This window comes from Pelodiscus sinensis, chromosome 8, assembly GCF_049634645.1.
Source record: "Pelodiscus sinensis isolate JC-2024 chromosome 8, ASM4963464v1, whole genome shotgun sequence".
Taxonomy (NCBI): Eukaryota; Metazoa; Chordata; order Testudines; family Trionychidae; genus Pelodiscus; species Pelodiscus sinensis.
In genome coordinates, this window is record NC_134718.1 from 33183989 (window position 1) to 33204562 (window position 20574).

The 20574-nt window shown below is 45.5% G+C and overlaps 1 protein-coding gene across 4 annotated transcripts in view; it reads left to right on the plus strand.

Moving 5' to 3' along the window:
* Positions 1 to 386: 386 nt before the first annotated feature.
* MCU (mitochondrial calcium uniporter) overlaps positions 387 to 20574 on the plus strand; it is a 144230-nt gene continuing 124042 nt past the window's right edge. The window contains exon 1 of one of the 4 annotated variants that reach the window (XM_075935006.1): positions 387 to 631. In XM_075935006.1, the coding sequence (XP_075791121.1) occupies positions 512 to 631 (120 nt within the window). In that variant the 5' untranslated portion in view covers positions 387 to 511. The remainder of the gene's footprint in view (positions 632 to 20574) is intronic. The other 3 variants (XM_075935007.1, XM_075935008.1, XM_075935009.1) reach the window with 3 other exon arrangements.

Genomic DNA, 20574 nt, shown 5'->3' on the forward strand with positions numbered 1-20574 from the left:
CCGGCTGGGGCCACGCTGGTTCCAAGACACTCCCCGCATCCCGGCTGCCGGTCTGCTCTGTGCAGATCCTTGTTTGGTGCGACCCGCGCTGCGCCCCACCCCGCCGGGCTGGGCTCCTGCGCTCTGTGCTCGTCCCGCCCCGACCCGCCCTACTCTGCCCCCAGGCTGCCTCCCGCCCTGCCCCGCCCCTCCCGGGCTACGCCCTGCTACTGCCCCGCCCACAGAGAGAAGCCCCGCCCCTGCCCCTGCCCCTTTCTGTTGAACTCCACGCGCTGTTTCCGGCTTCGCGGCCTGCTCGCGCACCACCCGCGCTGATTGACACCCCGAAAGTCCCGCCTCACAGCAGCAGCACGGGCAGAAGGGAGCCGGGAGCGCACTAGCTCCACCCCAACTCGGGGCGGAGGCCGGTGATTGGCTGGCGATCGCATGCGCGCCTGCCCGGCCCCTGGCGGCCCCGCGGTACAGCCTGCCGGAGTGGGGCGGGGGCCGGCGGGCTGCTTCCACTTGAGAGATGGCGGCTGCCGCGGGGAGATCGCTGCTGCTCCTTTTCTCGCGGGGCGGCGGCGGGGGCGCGCTGGCAGCCGCCGGCTGCTTCCCCGGGCTGGGCAGGCACCGCCAGCAGCACAGGACGGTGAGCGCGGCAGGGCTGTGCCCTTCGGGCGCGGCTGGGGATGCACGGGCAGGGCGGGCGGCGGGACCGCAACAGCCCCCGGGGGCCGCCGCAGCCGCCTTCCCCCCTGCGACAGTAGCAGCTCCGCGCCGGGGGCAGCCTGGCCAAGTTCAGCCTCTCGCGGCAGGCAGGGGCGCTCGGGTCCCGGGGCGGGCAGCTGCCATGGACGCAGGCACTTGCCGGCGGCTCTGCCCCGTGCACAGCGCCGCGGGGAGCCCGACCCGGACATCCCCGCCGGGATCCCGGGAAGGGCCCCGTGTGTGACGAGTGAGCGAGCTCCGCTGGCGCGGCTGGGTGGGAGGAGGAGATGCTGCAGTGCCCGGGAGAAGCCCTGCACTGTGCGTTTCACTCCCTTTCCTGTTAGCGCTTCCCGGGTGGACCTGGATCCCGAGCTCCTATTACCTGGCGTTTGGGAGGCGCTGGGGGGACCCTCGTGATGATGAGCGCTCCTTGTGATTGGGGCTGCTAATGCTGTTAGCCCTTTTCTGTGGCTAGATCCCGGAAAACAGCCAGAGAAATGCGGGGCCCCCCATAAAGTGACACGGGCGTGCGCTTGTTCGAAGTGCATTTAGAAGCACCGAGGAATGGCATTGGCGCTTCCTTCTTTGCTGTCAGCAGTGTCTTCTTTGGGATTGTCCACATCCATGCGTGTTGGCTCCTAGCCAGTGATGTAACATAGTTGTAAGAGGCTGGTCTCTTCCTCCCCTCAGAGCAAAGTTGTATACTGACAGCACCATGAATGCAGGCTGGTTGGTATAACTAACACTTCCTGTTAAATATGTGTTTACTGTAACACTTAATCTGATAAACACAAGGCAGAAAAAATGATCCTTGGGGATAGGAATGAGGAAGGTAGTGTGTAGGTTGTGCATTAAGGAATAATCAAGGCTGGGATGAGTCATGCAGTGGTGTCAAAGTTGATGCTAACCTTTTAGCCTAGATAGAAGAATCTCATTTTGTATGGGAGGCAACGAAGAATGCAGAGGTGCATGGGTAAACCATAGTATGGACAGCATTGAATTTCTAAAGATTAAGTGTCTCAGTTATGTTGCTGAATTTTTTATGCATCATTAATATTGACATGAGTTTTCCCATAGTTGTGATGAACTCCTGTTTTTGTCTTTTGTTTTCTAATGTTTAAAAATTGATTACTCTATTTAACATCTCTTAACAAAATCCTTTCACTTACTAATATTCCTCCTCTCCCCTCCCCCCACACACTTTATTAAAATCTTCTAAATGGTTACCAGTAGTCTGTTGTGAAACCCCGATTTATGAACTCTGAGGACTATAAAACATGCAGCTTGATGGAAATCAACCTATGTTTTGTTTTGTTTGCTCAAGGTATTAAAGTGGACGAGCATACAAGACCAACAGTATATTCTTAAAACTCACCAAATCAACTGTTCACATGAATTAGCTATTACCACAGCAGTGCAGACATATAAGAAGATAATAAGAAAGTTAGAGTTTGAAATGGAAGTGCCTGATTATACAAGTCTGCATTTGTATCTTCCTGTATAGATTACTATCTGAAATAAAGGCTAAATTCAAATGTAATGGTGTATAGATAAGAAACTAAGGAAATATGAACCAAAGCAGAAGTATTGGATTTTAAGAAGAGGATCTTACACTCTCTCAACTAGAAGGTATAACTTCTGATCCTATTGTATACTTCCAAGATATAGATTCAAAATTTGGTACACGATCCCTCCTTCTTTCTAATTCTGGTATTTACATTACTTCTGTGCCATCACAGTTAAGCAAACGGTCACATTTCCCTCCCTGCCCACCTTTTAATTTATAATTTGGGTAAGTGGGAAATAGTCTCAACAGGAAATCTTTGTACAATCATTAAGTAACAGGGTAGTAAATATTGTGATAAGACTGATGGTGGACAACTCACTTGTCAAATGATGTACAGGGTTTTAAAAAGATGAATGCCTTTTTCCCCCTCAACACTAGTTAGCAGAGTGATATGAGTTTACACTGGCTTTAGGAAGTTCACAATCTATTTAAACAAATGGTAGAATTACAAAATAGCACTTTAAAGGAAGCTTAATATTTCATGTTTACAAGGGGGTATTTTTGAGTTCTGTAATAAAGCTGATAAAGGAGAAGAAAGTTTCTGTGGCATCCTGATTCTAGTGAAGTGTTTGATTATGCCAGGGTGGGCAATAATTTTTAATAGGGGGGGCTACTCCAAGATTTTGGCAAGTGCTCAAGGGTTGCATTTCTTATCGAGGGAGTTTGGGGTAGGGAACAGAAGGGAGGTTGGGGTAGGAGACTGGGGTGCACAAGGGGGTATGGAGTCTGAGAGGGAGTTCGGGTGAAGGAGGGGGTTGTGATCTGGGGCAGAGGCTTGGGATGCAGAGGGAGTTCGGGTGAAGGAGGGGGCTGTGATCTGGGGCAGAGGCTTGGGATGCAGAATCCAGGAGGGAGTTTGGGTGCAGGAGAGGATTCTGGCCTGAGTGAGGGGCTCTAGAAGGAGTACAGTGTCTTTGAGGGAGTTGAGGGAAAGGAGTGCAGGGGGTTTGGGTAGGAGAATGGGGTGCAGGATTAGGAAGGGGGTATAGGTGCCAGAGAGGATTCCGGCCTTGGGGAAGGGTGGGGAAGAGGATGCATGATTTGGGAGGGAATTGTGACTGGATGAAATAGTACAGAGAGTTTGGGTGGTGGCCTGGGGCGGGTAGGTGTGCGTGCGTGCGCACGCCAGCAGCAAACTCTGGGTAAGAGGTGCTGACCTAGGTAGCTTCTGGTCAACAGTCCTGGAGGAACCTGAAGGCTGTAGTTGCAAGTTGATCCACCTGGCTCTGCTCCGGGCAGGGTGAAGGAGTGTGGGGTGGAAGGAGGCTTAATTGGCGGCTCCTGCTGCCAGCAAAATAACTCAGCTGCTATTGGTCAGAAACTGGCCAATGGGAGCTGAGAGATTTTGCTGAGGGGTGGGGCAGAGTAGAGAGCCTTCCTCCTCACACCCAGAATAGAGCAGCCACATTTAAAATGACAGCTGCTCCTGCGCTGTGCTTACAAGTCTCAGTGAGGCAACCATGGGCCAGATGTGGTGGTTTGGTGGGCTGAATCCAGCCCGCTGACAATCTCTTGCTCACCCCTGGATTATGTGGTGTTAGCAAGTAGTTCCCGGATCAACCTTCTCAAACTGGCCTTGTGATATAAAATAGGTTTTAATTGGCATAAATTAGGTGACATCTCCATAAAAGTATTTCCTTAAACCTTAGTCCATTCCTTGCTTTTAGCATGTTGGGCTACCTACGTTCTTCATGCTTGCTTATCAGCTGCTATGTGACCTTAGTCCTCCCATTTCAAGTTAAATTTTTCTGTTAATTGCATACTTCCAAGTCATCGTAGGTCTACCCCCTTTTCTTGTTGGATTTTCTGTAACCGATAGTTGGTTATGATCCATTCATAACACCTGCTGTCGCCATTGATGTCTTCTCTAGCATATTATTTTAATAGACCTCAGTTTAGCAATTTTTCTGACCTCACCATTTTTATTTTTCCGCATAGCTTACTCCTGATACTCGCTGCAGTCATGTACAGTGAAACCCATCTAACTTCTGAGCATGTTTTCTTAAGATGCCAGATTGACCTAGTTTTAAAATGTTCATTTTTTGTAAAATACTTGTATTGAGTTTTATCTGACACACATTGAGTGACACACAAACATACTAATGTCAGGATAAAATCATAAGCACCAGGGAAGGTGGCAGGGGAAGAACATACACAATTTCCCCCCTTATTTTCCTTTCAAGACTAAATTAGACATCTCTGAGCAGTCGTCCAATGTATACAGTAGATGGCACTCTCTATTGGTCTGTAGCTCCCGTCAACAGTTCTGACTTCTATTCTGTTGCTCAAGTATGTATTAGTATGTGAGTTTGACCCTCACAGAATGCTAGCTGGGTCATCACTTAAGGATATATAATTCACAAATAGATTAGCTTTTGGGGAGTAGATGGGGAAGAGAGTGATTAAAATAAAAATACCAAATGAAGCATTTCTCTTCTGTGTCCTTGAGAATGGGGCAGAAAAATGAGTACATCAGTGGATATCATTCAGACTTAGTCAAGATTTTTGAAAAATACAAATTTTGCTTATGTCTGTTTGAAAAAGCCTGTTAACAACACTGGTCTTCCCTTGAAAATAAGTGGCTAACAGCACATGTTTGTGTAAAGTTATAAATAAACGTGTGAGACACAAAAAATAGTAAGGAAGATAGTTTCATTTTTCAAGGAGTATTTTTACACAATTGCTGAAAATACTGTGGTATTTCAGTTCAGTTGGGAAAACAGAAGACTCAGCCTCGCAATTCTCTTGTGGTTCATGCCACAATTCTGTTGTAAATTTGTCTCTAAAGACACTTGTGGATTTGCTGCTTTAGTGGAAAGCTGTAAATAATGCATGATTTCTATTAGTAGCCATGTTAAATTCTGAATGTAAACACTTGTGTAGCATTAATTCTTAATTATTTCATGTTGCTTAAAATTTATAATGTTTACAAAGTATTGCAACTTTCTTTTAACTTTGTGATACTTGTTAGCAAGATAAGCTCCTCTTGTGAGCTTTGATTTTGAGACATGATTCATCAGAGCAGGGAAAGATTGTATTGTATTTAATGAATAGATTCCTGCTCAAGTGAGTCCAAAAGTTGATATGTTTCTTGTCTAAATCATTTCCCTTTACTGTTTGAACTTGATAATTTAAGTATTAAGTTTATATGTAAAAAACCACTTTGCTTATTACCACATTGTAAACACACGCTCTTATAGCATCTTAACAAATCCTAAATTGGGTACATGGATGCTACTTATATGGTGTGAATTTTTTTATTCTTTATTTAAAAATCAAATCTTTCTCTGTTACTCTGGTTCCAAAAAAGGCAATTTGATATTGTATTTCCTGCTAAGTTTTAAAGGTAGATTTCAGTCACCTTTCCAGTGCATTTATGTGCTCCATTTTCCTACTAACTAGACTCAGAGTAGCACTCAACACACCCACAAGCAAAATCCCACCACCTGTCTGGGTTCCATCTGCTCATTTGTGATACTCTACAATGCCTCATTGTGATATCCAAGCTGCCAGAACTCTGCCAGAATTCTGCTGGAGTTATGAGCAGGCCCAGAGGGCATAGAATAAAATGAAATTGTAGGAACCCTGATTTTCTGTGGTTGGAGAGGAGAGGCAAGGTTTTGCCTGAGACTTTTTGGCTGGATCAGTGTTGGTAGTGAATTCCCTCCCTGTAGTTGTGATGTCATTTGGATCATTGTGTGGTTTTGGCAACTTTGCTTGTGGGCCCTGAAGCGTGGCTTTTACTTGTGCACGGAATCCCTACATTCCAGTTGGTTGTGGGGGGGAGAGGCAGTTGGTACAGTGGATAATTAAATGTGTTTTAGTGTCGTCTTAGGGGTAAATGTAAATGCTGGGACTTCACTGATACTCTGGGGTCCTGGTCAAGGTGGTGTTTTATAGTTGATTGGTGTACCAGTCAAATAGAATCCTTGCTGTGAAGAATTGTAGAATAGCGACATGAATATTTCCAACACAACTAATTATATGGTATGAGTAGGCTGGATTAAGTTGAATAGGGGCTGAATTCTACAATTTTAGGAGCCCCTCTTCGCTATTTTATCATCACCCAGGTCCCTATGCCAAACACTTTGTTGTTATTTCGGTTCTGTTTTTTAAATATGATGTACCAATTGTAAATCTGAGTGGAAGAAAACCATTTAAATTTTGGCTTGTGCCTGGTAGTAATGTTCATAGTGATGCTATGGTTTAATTGCCTTCAGCAGTGATATTAAATTACATTTTCTGACAGGTGCAGTAAGACACACAGCACCTTCTAGGGCCAAAGGGCTCTTCAGATATTTGGTCTGTAGTGAGCCTGACACAAGTTAGGGGTCACAGCCTTTCAAGACTAAGTGGACTGGATTAGATTTATTAATCTCAAAATAAAAAGTTGTGTGCTGTTAAACAATAGTCCAAGGGAGGGCAATCATTTTAGAGGGTGCACCACTTGAGAAATTTTTGAAGTGTCCCTGGAATGGGTGGGGCCTTGTGCAGAAGGGGTGGGGCAAGGACACTTCCCTGCCTACAGACTCTGATTGCCTTGGGGGTGAAGGGAGCATGTGAAGTCTTTGCCCCCACCCTTCCAAGAGAGAACCACCAGCTGTTCTGAACAGCTGACAGTTCCTTCTAGGCACCTGAGCCTCCAGTGACAGGAGGAGATTTTGTGTACTCCCACTGCCCCCAGGCCCTGATTAGTCTGAGGGCGAGGGAGCGGCAGGGAGTCCACTGGCCGGAGGTGAGCTGGATCCGGCCTGCAGAGGCCCTTTTATCCACCCCTGCAATAGTCCAACAAAAAGCCTGGAAACAAAATTGTATAAATAAACTTTGTCATAACATGCTGCTTCAATTGTTAGCATATTAAATTAAAATTGGAAGTTAAACTCATGAAGAGAATGGGCATGTAATTTCCTTTTGTTACTCTCTGAAATGTTGACACTTGCTCATACTGTCTATTTTTGGAAAGGTACTACACGACACAATCAAGTAACTAGTGGAGTGCATCAATTACTGATTGCTTTTCATTTTGTAACTATCTGATTAAAAGTGTATCACTAAGTTGAAATATATGGACAGTCCAGATTCAGTGAGTTGGAAGGTAAATAACGTTTCTAAATTTTAAATTAACGGCTGATAGTAAGCAGAGGAAAAATTAACGTGCAGCTGATGGCGGGCAAATGTAAGCATCTCCTCCAGCCTCACTTCTTGTACTGGGTTCTTCACCTCACCCCTTTCAGGCTGCAGGGGAGGAGTTGCAATGAGCTCCAGGAGTTTTTCACCATCCTACCATCCTCTCCCAGGCTAGATATTACAGGGTGGACAGGGAAGAGTCATTCCTACTCACAAGAAGGAAGGAGGAAAGAGTGAAGCTACCAGAAGCTGTGGGGCTCTGTGTGTTCCCCCCACAGGGACCACTCCTTTCCCTTCCATGCTTGCTAGAATATGTTGGCTCCTGAGGGGTGATGGAGAAAGCAGTCCTATTTCCTGAGGTGCACCTGTCAGCTGCTGTGTCTAAGGTGCCATAGGGGAACCAGCTGATGAGCCTTCTGTTGGGCACACTACTGGCCAGGTGGGCCAAATCTGGCCTGAAGCTTTCCAATTGAAGAATAGAGCAGTAAGCTTTATTTTACTGGGGTGGGAGGGGCACTTGAAGTCAGAGGCCCTGGCTTGTAGGTCATAATTTCTTTACTTTTAATCCATCCCTGTGTATGTGTTGTTCAAATAAAAGTATGCAAGGTCTCTCCCTAGGATTGCCAGATGGTTTAGCCAAAAATACCCCCCCCCCCCCCCCAAAAAAAAAAACCACACCAGGAAAAAAAATTTGTTGAGGGACCGGGGGGGGGGGGGGGGGGGGAAGGGGGGAGAGAAGGGAGATGCCAAAGTTGTTGAGCCAAAAAAAAGGGACCCCAACAGCAGTTATGTGAAAAAAGACAATAAAAATCAGCATGGCCCCTTTAAGAAGAGGCTTTTTTGCTGGTGGCCATTTTGTTTTTGTTCCAGCCACAAGACAAGCCCCTGCAGAAACAGGTAAGCAGGGGGGCCTGGCAGCGGGTCGGGGGGTTGGGCCCAGTTGCTGAGTGTGTCGTAGGGTTGCTAGGTGTCCGGTATTTTCACTTCCTGGCAGGGGGGAAAACCAGCAAATACTGGATATTTTAGGTGTCCAGTATTTTCTTAATTTTTTTTTTACAGGACAGGAGGCGAAAATACTGGACTGTTCAGGTCAATACCAGATGGCTGGTAACCCTATCTTTCCCCAATCAGTTGATAATCTATAGGAAGAGGAAGATTTCTCTCTCTCTCTCTCTGTATATATAATTGACTGTCTTGGAAATGTAAAATTGGAGGTTTTTATAGAATATGTAAGCTGTTCATACTTGCTATTCTCTCCCTGAAGGTGTGATAGAGTGGAAAAGTTAAGGACTTTGTGGATGGGCTCATCCAAAGAGGCTGTGTAGAATGACAAGACATAGGGTAGAAAGCTCAGTAGTACCCCCATGGACATTGAGAGACTCTGGGGAGGACCTGCTGAATAGTTAGTAGAGGATGATTTCATGAAAGAGTAAGGTGGACAAGGTGTAATGAATGAATTTGCAACGGTGTGTCAAAAGCAGAGAGATTATGGATGATGATGGTGGAGCTCTGGACTCAGAGGAGTTTGAATAGAATGGAAGAGTTGTCAATGGTTGGCTTAATTTTAAAAGTGAAGGGAGCTGGGAGGTAAGTGGATATTTTTGTTTTGTTTTTTGTTTTGTTTTTGAGAATGGAGGAGATATGGCATGTGGAATTGAAAGTTTGTAGATGATGTACTGATTTGGGTAAATAATTAAGAGGACTTGTAACAGATATCGAGTTATCTAAATTACTTGGTAAACTGGGCACAAGCAAACAAATTCAAAATACATTTAGCCATATTAAAATGTAAAGTCCTACATCTAGGAAAAAAGAATGTAGGCCAAACTTACAGGAAGGGGACTCTGGCCTGGAAAGTATTCACCATCATCCACAAACCCTTTTCGGGTCACTAATCAGCCAAGGATAGGAGTATGGAGACATGGAAAGTAAGGGTAAGAATTGGTGAGGAAAGTGATTGAGAAGTTTGGATACAGAGAGGGAGAGAGGTGGGAAGAGTTGCTCAGAAGTGGGAAGGAAGGACTATTAATTAGTAGGGGAGGGAGAGGAAAAGCCTGATAATGTGCTATTGGGTGACTTGAGGTGGAATGTTACGACATGCATAGTACAACAAAACATGCTCTATATTTTAAACAATAGGAGTAGTGTGAATGAGTCAGGTACTTCACTTTTTTGGAGATACTGGTCATGATAGTAGCCCTAAGTGTTGACACTATTTGAGGAATTTGAGGGGTGGCAATGAGATGTATAACTAATTCATCAAGACCTCAGTCTTTCAGCAAATGCTATTATAGCCAGAGCTTGCAGTTTGTTTGCTGTTTAGATGGAGCCCACTGAGTAACGTCAGAGAGAAAATGTGTTTCTAAATGGATGCTTCTGAAAATAAAGATTATTGTGAAGCAAGGGAACATGTAGAGAAACGTATTATTTGTTTGTATATGACAACTGACTTCCACAGAGTGGCATGGGTGTGGAGGGTAGGATTTTAATGGTGATACTTATGTGGTGCCGTAATGTGGTGGGAGAGCTGTCTTGTGAGAAGAAGCTCTTTATAGAAGTCAACTATAAATATTTTCAAACATAAGTGAGCAATTTACTAAAACCCTTAATATAATATTTTACCCTGGTGCTGCATACTGGCTATGAATGCCTGATCTTCATGAATAGTGATAGAAATGTAGCCGTGTTAGTCTGGGGTAGTTGAAGCAAAATGCAGGACAATGTAGCACTTTAAAGACTTACAAGATGGTTTATTAGATGATGAGCTTTCGTGGGCCAGACCCACTTCCTCAGATCAAATAGTGGAAGAAAGTAGTCACAACCATATATACCAAAGGATACCATTAAAAAAAATGAACAAATATGAAAAGGACAAATCACATTGCAGAACAGGAGGGGAATGCGGGGGGGGGGGGGGGGGGGGGGAGAGAAGGAAGGAAGGTAAGTGTCTGTGAAGTGATGATATTAGAGGTAGGGAGAGTGGGATGTTTGTGAGTTAATGGTATTAGTTTCCCCAATTATCACCTCTATCTTGGTAATGGGTGAGAGAGTTCAAATGTTTGTTGAGTCCTTTTTGGAAAGTGTCGAATTTTAACATGAATGACAGTTCAGAGGATTCCCTTTCAAGTGCAGATGTAAAAGGTCTTTGTAGCAGAATGCAGGTGGTTAAGTCATTGAGAGAGTGTCCTTTCTGGTTAAAATGGCAAGAAACTGTTTTCTCTTTGTGATCTTGTCTGATATCTTGTCTGATATCTGATATCATGATCTTCATGATTCCTCTTATAAAGAGATGGAGGTGGGGGTGGGTGAGAGAAACAATAGCGTGATGAATTCTTCTATGTCATTGAGGCATATTAAGGTTAGGCTGGTATTTTTTGGAAGAGCATGAATTAATGTTCTCCCTCTATGCATTGTACAGATGGTGGCTAACTCCAGGGATTCTTGACCAGTGACATTTTTAAAAACAAAACAAGGAGATTTTATTGAAACTGTCCCTAATCTAACCTAGTGATGAAATAAAATAGTGGATGGACTTCCTAAATCTATTCACTTTTGATTTATTTTTCTTCATGTTTTAGAGAAAAGAACATGATAAATTATGTTCATCAACACTGAGTGTGGTTTTTTTTTTTTTTTTTTTTTAGGATTTCAGTACAGATTATTCAGTTTTGCACATATATATTCAATATCAGTGTGATAAGTTCATCCTTCAAAACCCAAGTCCAGTGATAACCTTTGTTCATAGAAAGAGTTTAATTGTTCTTGTTCTAGAAGCTTTTATTTGCGTTGCATTGAAGGGATAGGTTTAGGTATAGCATGCGCGCAGTCATGCTGTCAATGCCATGTCTGAAACAATTGTAGCAGTAACCATTAAAACATTGTTGCTTACCATAGTTTCCCTGAGTTGTGTGGATTTTGAATCTTTGTGACAATACTAAAACTGTACTAATGACTCCCTGCTGAGGAAGTCTGTGGCACTGTTTGGCTTGCTAGACGGTCAGGGAAGGATTTCTCTTGTCTATATTTGCCTCTTTTCCCCTCCCCCCCCCCCCCCCCCCGAACTGAGACTGAAGTAGCTTATTAGAAGATAAACTTTTCTAAGCCCTCCTCTCCTGGAATATCCCAAAGTATAATGAGTATTTCAAATTAAGAGTAGTTAATAGTGACGATAGATATAGTGTTATTGAATAGTCATGTAACCACATGAAATCTTATTGGTTACGTGACTATTTGATTGTCCTTGGGGAGGGGGCAGCAGCCAGTGTGTGCTCCCAGGCACACTCCCGGTGAACCCCGCTGCACTGCTGAGTGACAGGCGGGAACCGGTTCACTAATAGAGCCAGTTTAAAAACTAGCTCACCATGCAGACCAGCTGCATGCTGCCCTGTGCTGCTGCTTCTGATACAGAGGCAGCACTGTGGGGTGGCAGCAGCCCTTGTCTCTGGGGGTTCGAGCTGCCCAGGAACAGAGGCTGTTGCAAGGAGGGGGAGAGAAGGGGGGGGGCTGCTGTGAAGCAGCCTCTGTTTGCAGTGGCCAGGGCTGGCCATGGACAAAGGCTGGTCTGGGGTAGCAGCCCCTGTCCGTGGGGGGGGGGGGGGGGTCCAAGCTCCTTGCGGAAAGAGCCACCCCTATCACAAGGAGCTTGGAATCCCCCCTACTCCCTCTGCCCCACCAACGGGTTGCTGCTAGACTAGCCTCTTGCTGTGGACAGAGGCTGCTCCATGGGAGGCAGAGCAGACTGTTGGCAGGGAGCTTGGACCCCCCCCCCCCCCCCCCCCTACTCCCCACAGACAGGCTGCTTCTCAGCAGCCTCCCCACCCCTGCTGATAGAGGAAGCTGCGTGGGGGGAGGGTGGGATAGGTGGCACTGTGGAGCTGGTGCTGGGGGGAACCAGCTTTTAAGTCCTCTCCCACCAGCACTTGCTCTTGCACGCCACACCTTGCCGCCTTTGGAGGAGATGGGAGAGCAGGTGAGTCTGTGGAGCCAGGATGCGTGCAGAGCCAGAGTTGGCTCCCCATGTTTATCCGTTCCTGCCTACTTCCCTGACGTTTTGTGCTGCTGCCTGTCTATTGCAGGCAGTAGCATGGGGTGGTGAAAAAGCAAATCTGGTGCTTGTGGGGAACCTGCTTTAAAGCCAGCTCCTCACAGGCAACTGCTCCAGCTTTCCCCACGCCCTGCCCCTGCTGCCTCTGATACAGCAGCAGTAAGGGGGGCAGGAGTGCATATAGTTGATACTGATAAGCCAAGGCTTAGCAGTTAATTGTGTAGAGGGCTACACACTGCCTTACCTAGTAAAGACCTTTTTAAAAAAGATAGGTTGTAAAAATACCGTAGAGCTCATCCCATTTTATTTTTTCACCTTGGGCTGAGCAAGTGGCAACCACAACTCCACAATTTGTCATCCTTGGTACCAAGCTAAAATCTGACCTTAACACAATATTGCCCTGATGCTTTCATATGGGTTCTGGTGTTGGATTGTCTCTAGAGAGCTCTTTAACCTGGTCTGCATTAGAAGACTGGCTGCTTCAATTGCCTGAAACGGGTCAAATATTGCTAATGCAGAAAAAATGATCTGCATCACAAACTTGCTTTTCTGCTGCATTTCTAGAGATCACCAATACGTAAGAATGGCCCACCCTTCTGTACAAACAAGTGTTAGTCATTCAATAGGGATAAGTTACTAAATTACTGGTCTAACTAGTTTCTCTTGGTTGGGGAGAATGGAAGAAGTGGGCTGAACTTTTGGCATGAAAAAGCTGTCCTGCACCCTTCTCCCTCCCGCCTCCAAGTGAAAGCTGTGTCCCCTGCTTATTCCTTGCATGTTAGCCATTCCTGGCTAAGGTGAACTGAAAATGGGTGCTTCTTAGAGGATAAAGGATAATGTTGACTAACTCCAAGTGCCGCTAGACATATTTGGCTGTGTGTCTAATTGTTTGTGAATGTACAATTTATGAATTTTGTGAGAATTAGGGATGTAAAAATTATCTCCCCCCTCCTTCCCCCAAAAAAGAGTAACCATGTAACCAATTGAAACAAAAAACAGGACTATGTAGCATGTAACCAACTGAAATTCAGTCAGTTTATATGGTTAAATGCTTCTTGGATTGCCATCCCTGCAAGCCCCTAGCAGCTGCAGGGCGAGAAGTGGCTGATGCTTATCAGTTAACTGGTTGAACTATTACATCCCTATGATAACACGAACCCTCTGTGGCTGCAAACTCCACAAATAAGGCAAAAACCTGTACATTTAAAAGGGTCTGTGTGCACCAATGTTGGCTTGAGATTCCAAAGGCTTCTTGCAAAAGAATACCAATAGAAGGTAGGAGAAGTTCTTTCTGTGAACCAACTTCTGTTGATGAAAGACAAGTTTTTTGAAGCAAAATGCAGGACAATGTAGCACTTTAAAGACTAACAAGATGGTTTATTAGGTGATGAGCTTTCGTGGGCCAGACCCACTTCCTCAGATCAAATAGTGGAAGAAAGTAGTCACAACCATATATACCAAAGGATACAATTAAAAAAATGAACAAATATGAAAAGGACAAATCGCATTGCAGAACAGGAGGAGGATCCGGGGGGGGGGGGGAGGGGGGGGAGAGGAAGGAAGGTAAGTGTCTGTGAATTGACGATATTAGAGGTAGGGAGAGTGGGATGTTTGTGAGTTAATGGTATTAGAGGTGATAATTGGGGAAACTATCTTGGTAATGGGTGAGATAGTTCAAATGTTTGTTGAGTCCTTTTTGGAAAGTGTCGAATTTTAACATGAATGACAGTTCAGAGGATTCCCTTTCAAGTGCAGATGTAAAAGGTCTTTGTAGCAGAATGCAGGTGGTTGAGATACTCTAACTCTACTTCAGGTCACCGAGTGGGATTGAGCAGAATATGGCCTGTGGGCCGGATCTGGCCTGCCAAGCCATCAGATCTGGCTTGTGGATGCAGCAGGGAGCCTCTGGCAGGCTTCCTACTCACCCTGTGTGCCACTCTGCCACTCAGAGAAGCAGCTGTAGGTTCTGTTTGTGTTTGAACAGATGTGATCCTGGAGGGAGATCCAAGAGGCTTTGTGCACTGCCTCTGCTCCCAGCACAGTTCTATTGACCAGTTTCCTGCCAATATGAGCTTACCTGTTAGAAGCACAGGCAGTGGGCAAAGTCCCCTTTCCCCTTCCCTCATGCTCCTAGTTATTCACAGACCCATATGGCCTCTGCCATGACCAGGCAGGCAGCCTGAGAAATGTCCTGGGTTGCTGGCTGGGAGTCACCCAGGTAAGTGTCTGACAGACACTCCCTCCCCCCAACCTTCTATCTCCCCATCCCACATAAACCAAATCCTCTGCCTCTCTCCTGCACTCATAAACCCTCCTAGACCCTGCATCGATTAAAACCACCTTCTTTAAATTAAATTAAGGAGATTGCATATCTCCTAGAACTGGAAGGGACCTTGAAAGGTCATCGAATCCAGTCCCCTGCCTTCACAGCAGGACCAAGTACCATCCCTGACAAATTTTTGCCCCAAATGGCCTCTGCAAGGATTGAACTCACAACCCTGGGTTTAGCAGGCTGATACTCAAACCGCTGAGCTATTCCTCCCCCCCTCCCAGACCCCACACTGTCTCCTGTACCCCAATCCCTTACCTCAAGCTCCTTTCTGCTCCCAGCCTACATCCCAGACCTTGCACCACCTCCATTAATATTATGGAAGTTCAAATTATTGCCCAGCTGGTGGTGAGGTAGTTTCTTCTGAGTACCCAGATGTTGGAAATAGTCATGCTAGGCACAGGATTGGTCACTGCCCAAAAGAACAGGTTTAACAGAAGAGAAGGTACCATGGCAAGATTGTGTGGCAGAAGTTTGTGCTTATGTGGGAATGCAGACAAAGATGGTGCCTGATACAGTGGGGCAAAAGCTTAAAAAGGATAGAAGCTATTCTGCTCGTTGGTCATCTTCTCAAGTCCAGGAGGGAGAGGCCACTTACCATGTGTTGGCTTTCAAAAGGCAGGAAACACCTTCTAGCAACACTTTCCTGGACACTGATGGTCTCTAAGGACTTTCAAGGGAAGGGTGAGATAGTAACATGTATGTAGAATTTGTTTTTGATGATTTATATTCTTGGGCTTTCTATGATTAAGTGTCAAAGAGCAAATTGTGTTAGAATCTGCACATAGAGCACGAATGTGCATTACTTTTTTCACAGCTGCGGTGTGCCCCTGAGAGAACTAAATTAAAAGCTGTTTCCCAAAAGCTCCGTGGGAGGGGACAGGGGTGCAGTGGCGGTATTCCTGCTGGGGCTCTTGTAGGTTTCAAAGGTGGAACACAGTGCATCACTTCCACCTTTGAAATGTAGCAATAGCCGGGTGGGCTCTTGCTACATTTCAAAGCAAAAGCTCCCTTATTGACTAATTGAGTAGTCGATGGGAATTCCATTGACTATTTAATTAGTTGATTTAATTTTAACATCCCTAGAGGGAAGCAGGGTCTAGGAAGGGGTTGTGACCTGGTGTGGAGGACAGGGGGGAGTGCAGAGTGTTTGGGTGGTCAGCTGGGGCAGGAGATGGGAGTGTAGGAGGGGGTGGGGTGCTAGTGGCATTTTCTGGCCAAGAGGCATTTACCTAAGCAGCTCCTGGCCAGCAGCCTAGCTGGACCCTCGGGCAGACTCCCTGCCTGCCAGCAGCCTCACACCACTCAAAGCAGCTGGCTGTTACGTGTGGCTCTCTGTCCTGAGTTCTGCGAGAGGGAAAGCTTTGTGCACTGCACCTGCCCCCAGCACATTCTTTCGGTTCCCGTTGACTATTTCCCCTGCTAACTACAAACCTGCCTTACTTAATGTTGCTGCTGCCCTGCCTATGCTGTCATAGTTGTACTATTTGTAACACCTATCTCAGGTGGGAACCTCATTCCTAGCGCTGAGTGCGGGTATAGTCATGACAGGCCAGGATTTTAAGAGACCAGAGGGAAATAAAGGGAGAATGTCAGAACTAATTTCTCAAGGTATGCATGTTGTTTATATTAACACTAGAGAACTATCCCTCTGAGGCCAGGGAGTAACAAATCAGCTCTTCTCAGAGCTCCAGAGGCAAGCTTCTGATCAGGAGCGGCCCTAGACGAGCTGCTGGCAACTGGCGCCCTTGGCAAAACACGCGATCGATGCCCCCACCTCCAAAACCCTCAACGGCCGTTTATCTTGGCGCCCTAGGCGACCGCCTAGTTTGCCTGTATTGACAGGCTGCCACTGCAACTGATGAGAATGAATCAATATATATATAGAACTTATATAGTAACAGTTTATAGTGGGGAAAGGACTTAAAGGTCTATGTGTATAGTCTGATCTCCCATGACCAAGCCTGGTCTTCTGATTCTAGATGGAATTGGAATGGAGGTGTGTATAGAACTAGAGTTAAGTACCTTTAATGTAAGGTACTTACATTAAAGAGAGAGAATCTTGCCTGATTGGTAGTAGCTGTTTTTTTGAGAGAGAGAGGGAATGGAAAAAAACTCAATTTCTCCTTAGATGAGAGAACAGAAAAATGCTGAGATGGCACAGCAAAAAGCCTGTTCCTCTTTTGGAGTGGAAATGCTCTAGTTTATCATGTTTGGGAAATCCTCTTGGCTTTCTGCAGAAGAGGGGAGGGGAAAGTTACAGAGTGACTCTTTACATGACGGAACATAGTGTGTTCAAAATTCATAACAGCATCTGTTGTAATGAGGCTATGTCTATACAGCAATTAAAACTCCACAACTAGTGCATTCCACCTGACTGGGGCTAAGAGTGTTTAATTGCCCTGTAGCTGTTCAGGTTTGAGCAGGATCCTGGGCTCTAGGACTGCAAGAGGTTGCAGGGTCCAGAAGATCCCCCAAGGTCTGCGCTGCAGTTGAAGCAGCCCCCAAGCCTTTTGTGCCAGAGTCAGCTGGCATATGGATCAGCTGTTGCTGCCATCTAACTGCAGCTTAGATAAATTCTGTGAGTTGAGAGAGGCTAGTTACTGGAAAGAGTGTTTGCCCCGCGCAGGGTCTTTTTTTTTTTTTTTTTTTATTAACAGTACAGATGTTAATACCTGGAGTTTTATTCTCGCAGTTTTTGGTAATTAGTACTGTATACAATTGCATTCCTATTCTTTTCAATGTAGTGATTATTATATGAAAGGGGGAAGATTTCTTTGAATGAATTGGGTGGTTGCAGGGGAATCAAGTTAGTCTTTATTCTTGTGTGCAAGACTTATACAGGTAATGTGTATTACTAATATAGGAAACAAGCTCCAAAAGCTCATCTGGGAATTCAAGAACTACAAGCAGGATTATTACTTTCCTGTTGCAATTTCCAGATATTTTGTTGTGCTTATGACTGCCATGCGCAAAATATGATGCCGTGCTGTTTGTCCCTTTAAACTGAGCCACTGTCACGCATCATTGAAGTGCTGAAGCAGCAGAGGGAATGATATTTGGGACATTTCCAGATGCTTGATCTATAAGAAGGCAAGTGAAGGCAGGGCTATGGGAGAAAACATTAGGTGAACACCTAGATGCTTATTTTGGCCACTGTGGGAGTGCTGCCACTGCAGATGGAGTGTACAGAATTAGTTCAGCTAATCTGTAATATGTTCATTATATAATATCAGGGATTTTAGTTTGGAGGTGACTTTGCTGCATTGAGACAGGAAATACTTCTTTTGTCCAGGATGGAGTCTATTAATAGCTCATGTTTACTCCTACATATTGTATATTAAGAAGCCTATAATAATGTTGTATCCATTTATGGGAGAAGTGTTTGAGCAAATATGCAAGCAAGTAGACAGGCAGGGGAGATACTGTCCATTGTTTTAGATGGACCTTTTTTGGTATCTCCAGAGTCTAGTCATGCTGTCAGTTCATTCACAGCAAATTTTTGCCAAAACTAATTCTTTTTTGGGGGGAGGGTTAAGGAGAGGAAGTGGATACACCCATTCAGACATTTATCATTAGTTGCTTCCTAAGGCTGAATGACACATGAAATAGACCAGGGGTTTTCAATCTTTTTCTTTCTAACTCCCTTTTTCTCTTACATTGTTAAAATAAACATAAGCACTGTAACTCTTTTATCTTGGAAGCAAAAATGCTGCTAATTTCTATGATCACAAACCCAATTTCTGTGCTATGACTGACAGGTTTTAATTAGGAGACTGTGAGCACATTTCAGGTGTCCCTGGTACCCACACTACATCTAAAGCCCAGAGCCCTGGTGCCCCCACTGTCCCAGCCCTGTGCATCTAGTTAGATGCTATCCCAGACTTGGTTCATGGTGTATGTTTTGGGGACGGTGGAGGGACTCAGTATGGGCTCTGCTGGCTTTCAGCCCCTGGTTTGCTGTAACTTGGAGATTTAATACTTTATTCTGGAGCCAGGAGACTCTGCGTTGGTCTCAAGGTCTCTGATTAGGAGAACCAAAGCCATCTTCTCCCGCTACTTTGATAGGAAAGACAGATTGTTGCTCTCCAGACTCTTTTCTGGTCATACGCACCCTCCTGTTGAGTCTCACGGGAGCAGTTTTGCATGCATTTCTGGTTTCTGTGTGTGCTTTCAGCATAGCGAACAGTCAGATAGATGTATGTGAGCTGGGTCTCTGGACCCTGCAAGGTGGCAGGGACAATGGGATAAAATGGGAAGGCATGTAAACATTTTAAAATGGCAAAAACATTGACTACTGTATCTGTATAGTGGATTAGGTAAATGCAAGTATGTGGCATGTGTTTCGAAGTTGTGGCCATATTGGGAAGATGAATACAGAAGGTGCAGTGGAAAGGTGAGTGTGAATTTGACTTTCTGCCTCCTAGTGTGTGTCTAGACTACATTCTTTTTCTTGAAAAAGGGATGTAAATTAGACACTTTGGAATTACAAATGAAACCGGGGTTTAAATTTCACACCTCATTTGCATAATGGCGGCCACATTTTTTTCGACACGGGGCTTTTCGATAGAAAAACGGCAGTTTAGATAGGGATCTTCTGAAAGTAAAACCCTTTTTCGAAAGATCTTGTAAACCTCATTTTTTGAGGCTTACAGCATCTTTCAAAAAAGTGGTTTTATTTTTGAAAGATCCCCATCTAAACTGCCGTTTTTCTATCAAAAAGCCCCATGTCGGAAAAAAAAACTGCAGCCACCATTACACAAATGAAGTTCAGGAAACTTAAATCCCATCTTCATTTGCAATTTCAAAGTGTCAAAAGAGGAATGTAGTCTAAACACACCCCTAGTGATTTAGTGAGTGGTGCAGTGTGTGTGTTTCTGGATTGTACTTGTAGCCACTTAATGACTCTAGTCCTATGGTGTCCAACCAGTTCTGAAGCAGTAGCCTCTATAGCGGCTACTACTGTAGCAAATTAGCCACACTCAACCGGCCAAATAGCCAATTGTGGCTAGCGTGTTGGACACCAAAGCTCTAGTCATTGAAAGGGGATAAACATAATTATGATGGGTCCAGAGGGTCCATAAGGAGCATGTAAACGAGAACATATTTTATGGATCAATTATGGAGAGTGGATGGGATATTTTTTATATAAGGGAATTCTTAGTCTGTATTGATTGAGCCTAAGTACGAATATTGGGGCAGAATTAAAGCTTCTTGCAATTATCAGTATACAGCTTGGACCTCTCTTGTCCAGCAGCCTCGGAACCTGACCCTTCCCAGATGAGGGAATTTGCCAATCAACGGCAGGTCCCCTGACACCAGTCCCTCAGCCTGCTACCCCTCCCTACCACTGGCTCCTTCAGCCCAGCTGAGCTGTCTGTGGGCCAGCCTTGGCTCCACTGTCAGCTAACCAGGCAGTTTCAGCCCCACTGTCGAACAGCACATTGCCTGATTGGGCTGCCAGAGCCCCAACCCTACTGCCGGGTTGCACGTGGTTGCAACCACGCTGGTTCTGCCAGGTTGCTGTGGCTGGTTTCCCCTCCTGGGCTGCTGTGGCCACAGCCCTGGTCCCACTGCCAGGCGGCAGGCAGCTCCAGTCATCTGCTGTGGCCTGCACTGCTGCAGCCTGGCCAGGCTTCCCCTCTTGGGCTGCTGTGGTCCCAGCCCTGCTGCAGAGCAGCAGACAGCACCGATTGTGCTCTGCCCAGTCTGTTGGGGCCCTGTTGCTTGCAGAGTTGTAGAGCTGCACCAGGCTCCTAGCTGCTGGCCCTCTTGCCCTGGGGCACTCTCATCCAGGATCATCTGTGGTGATGCCAG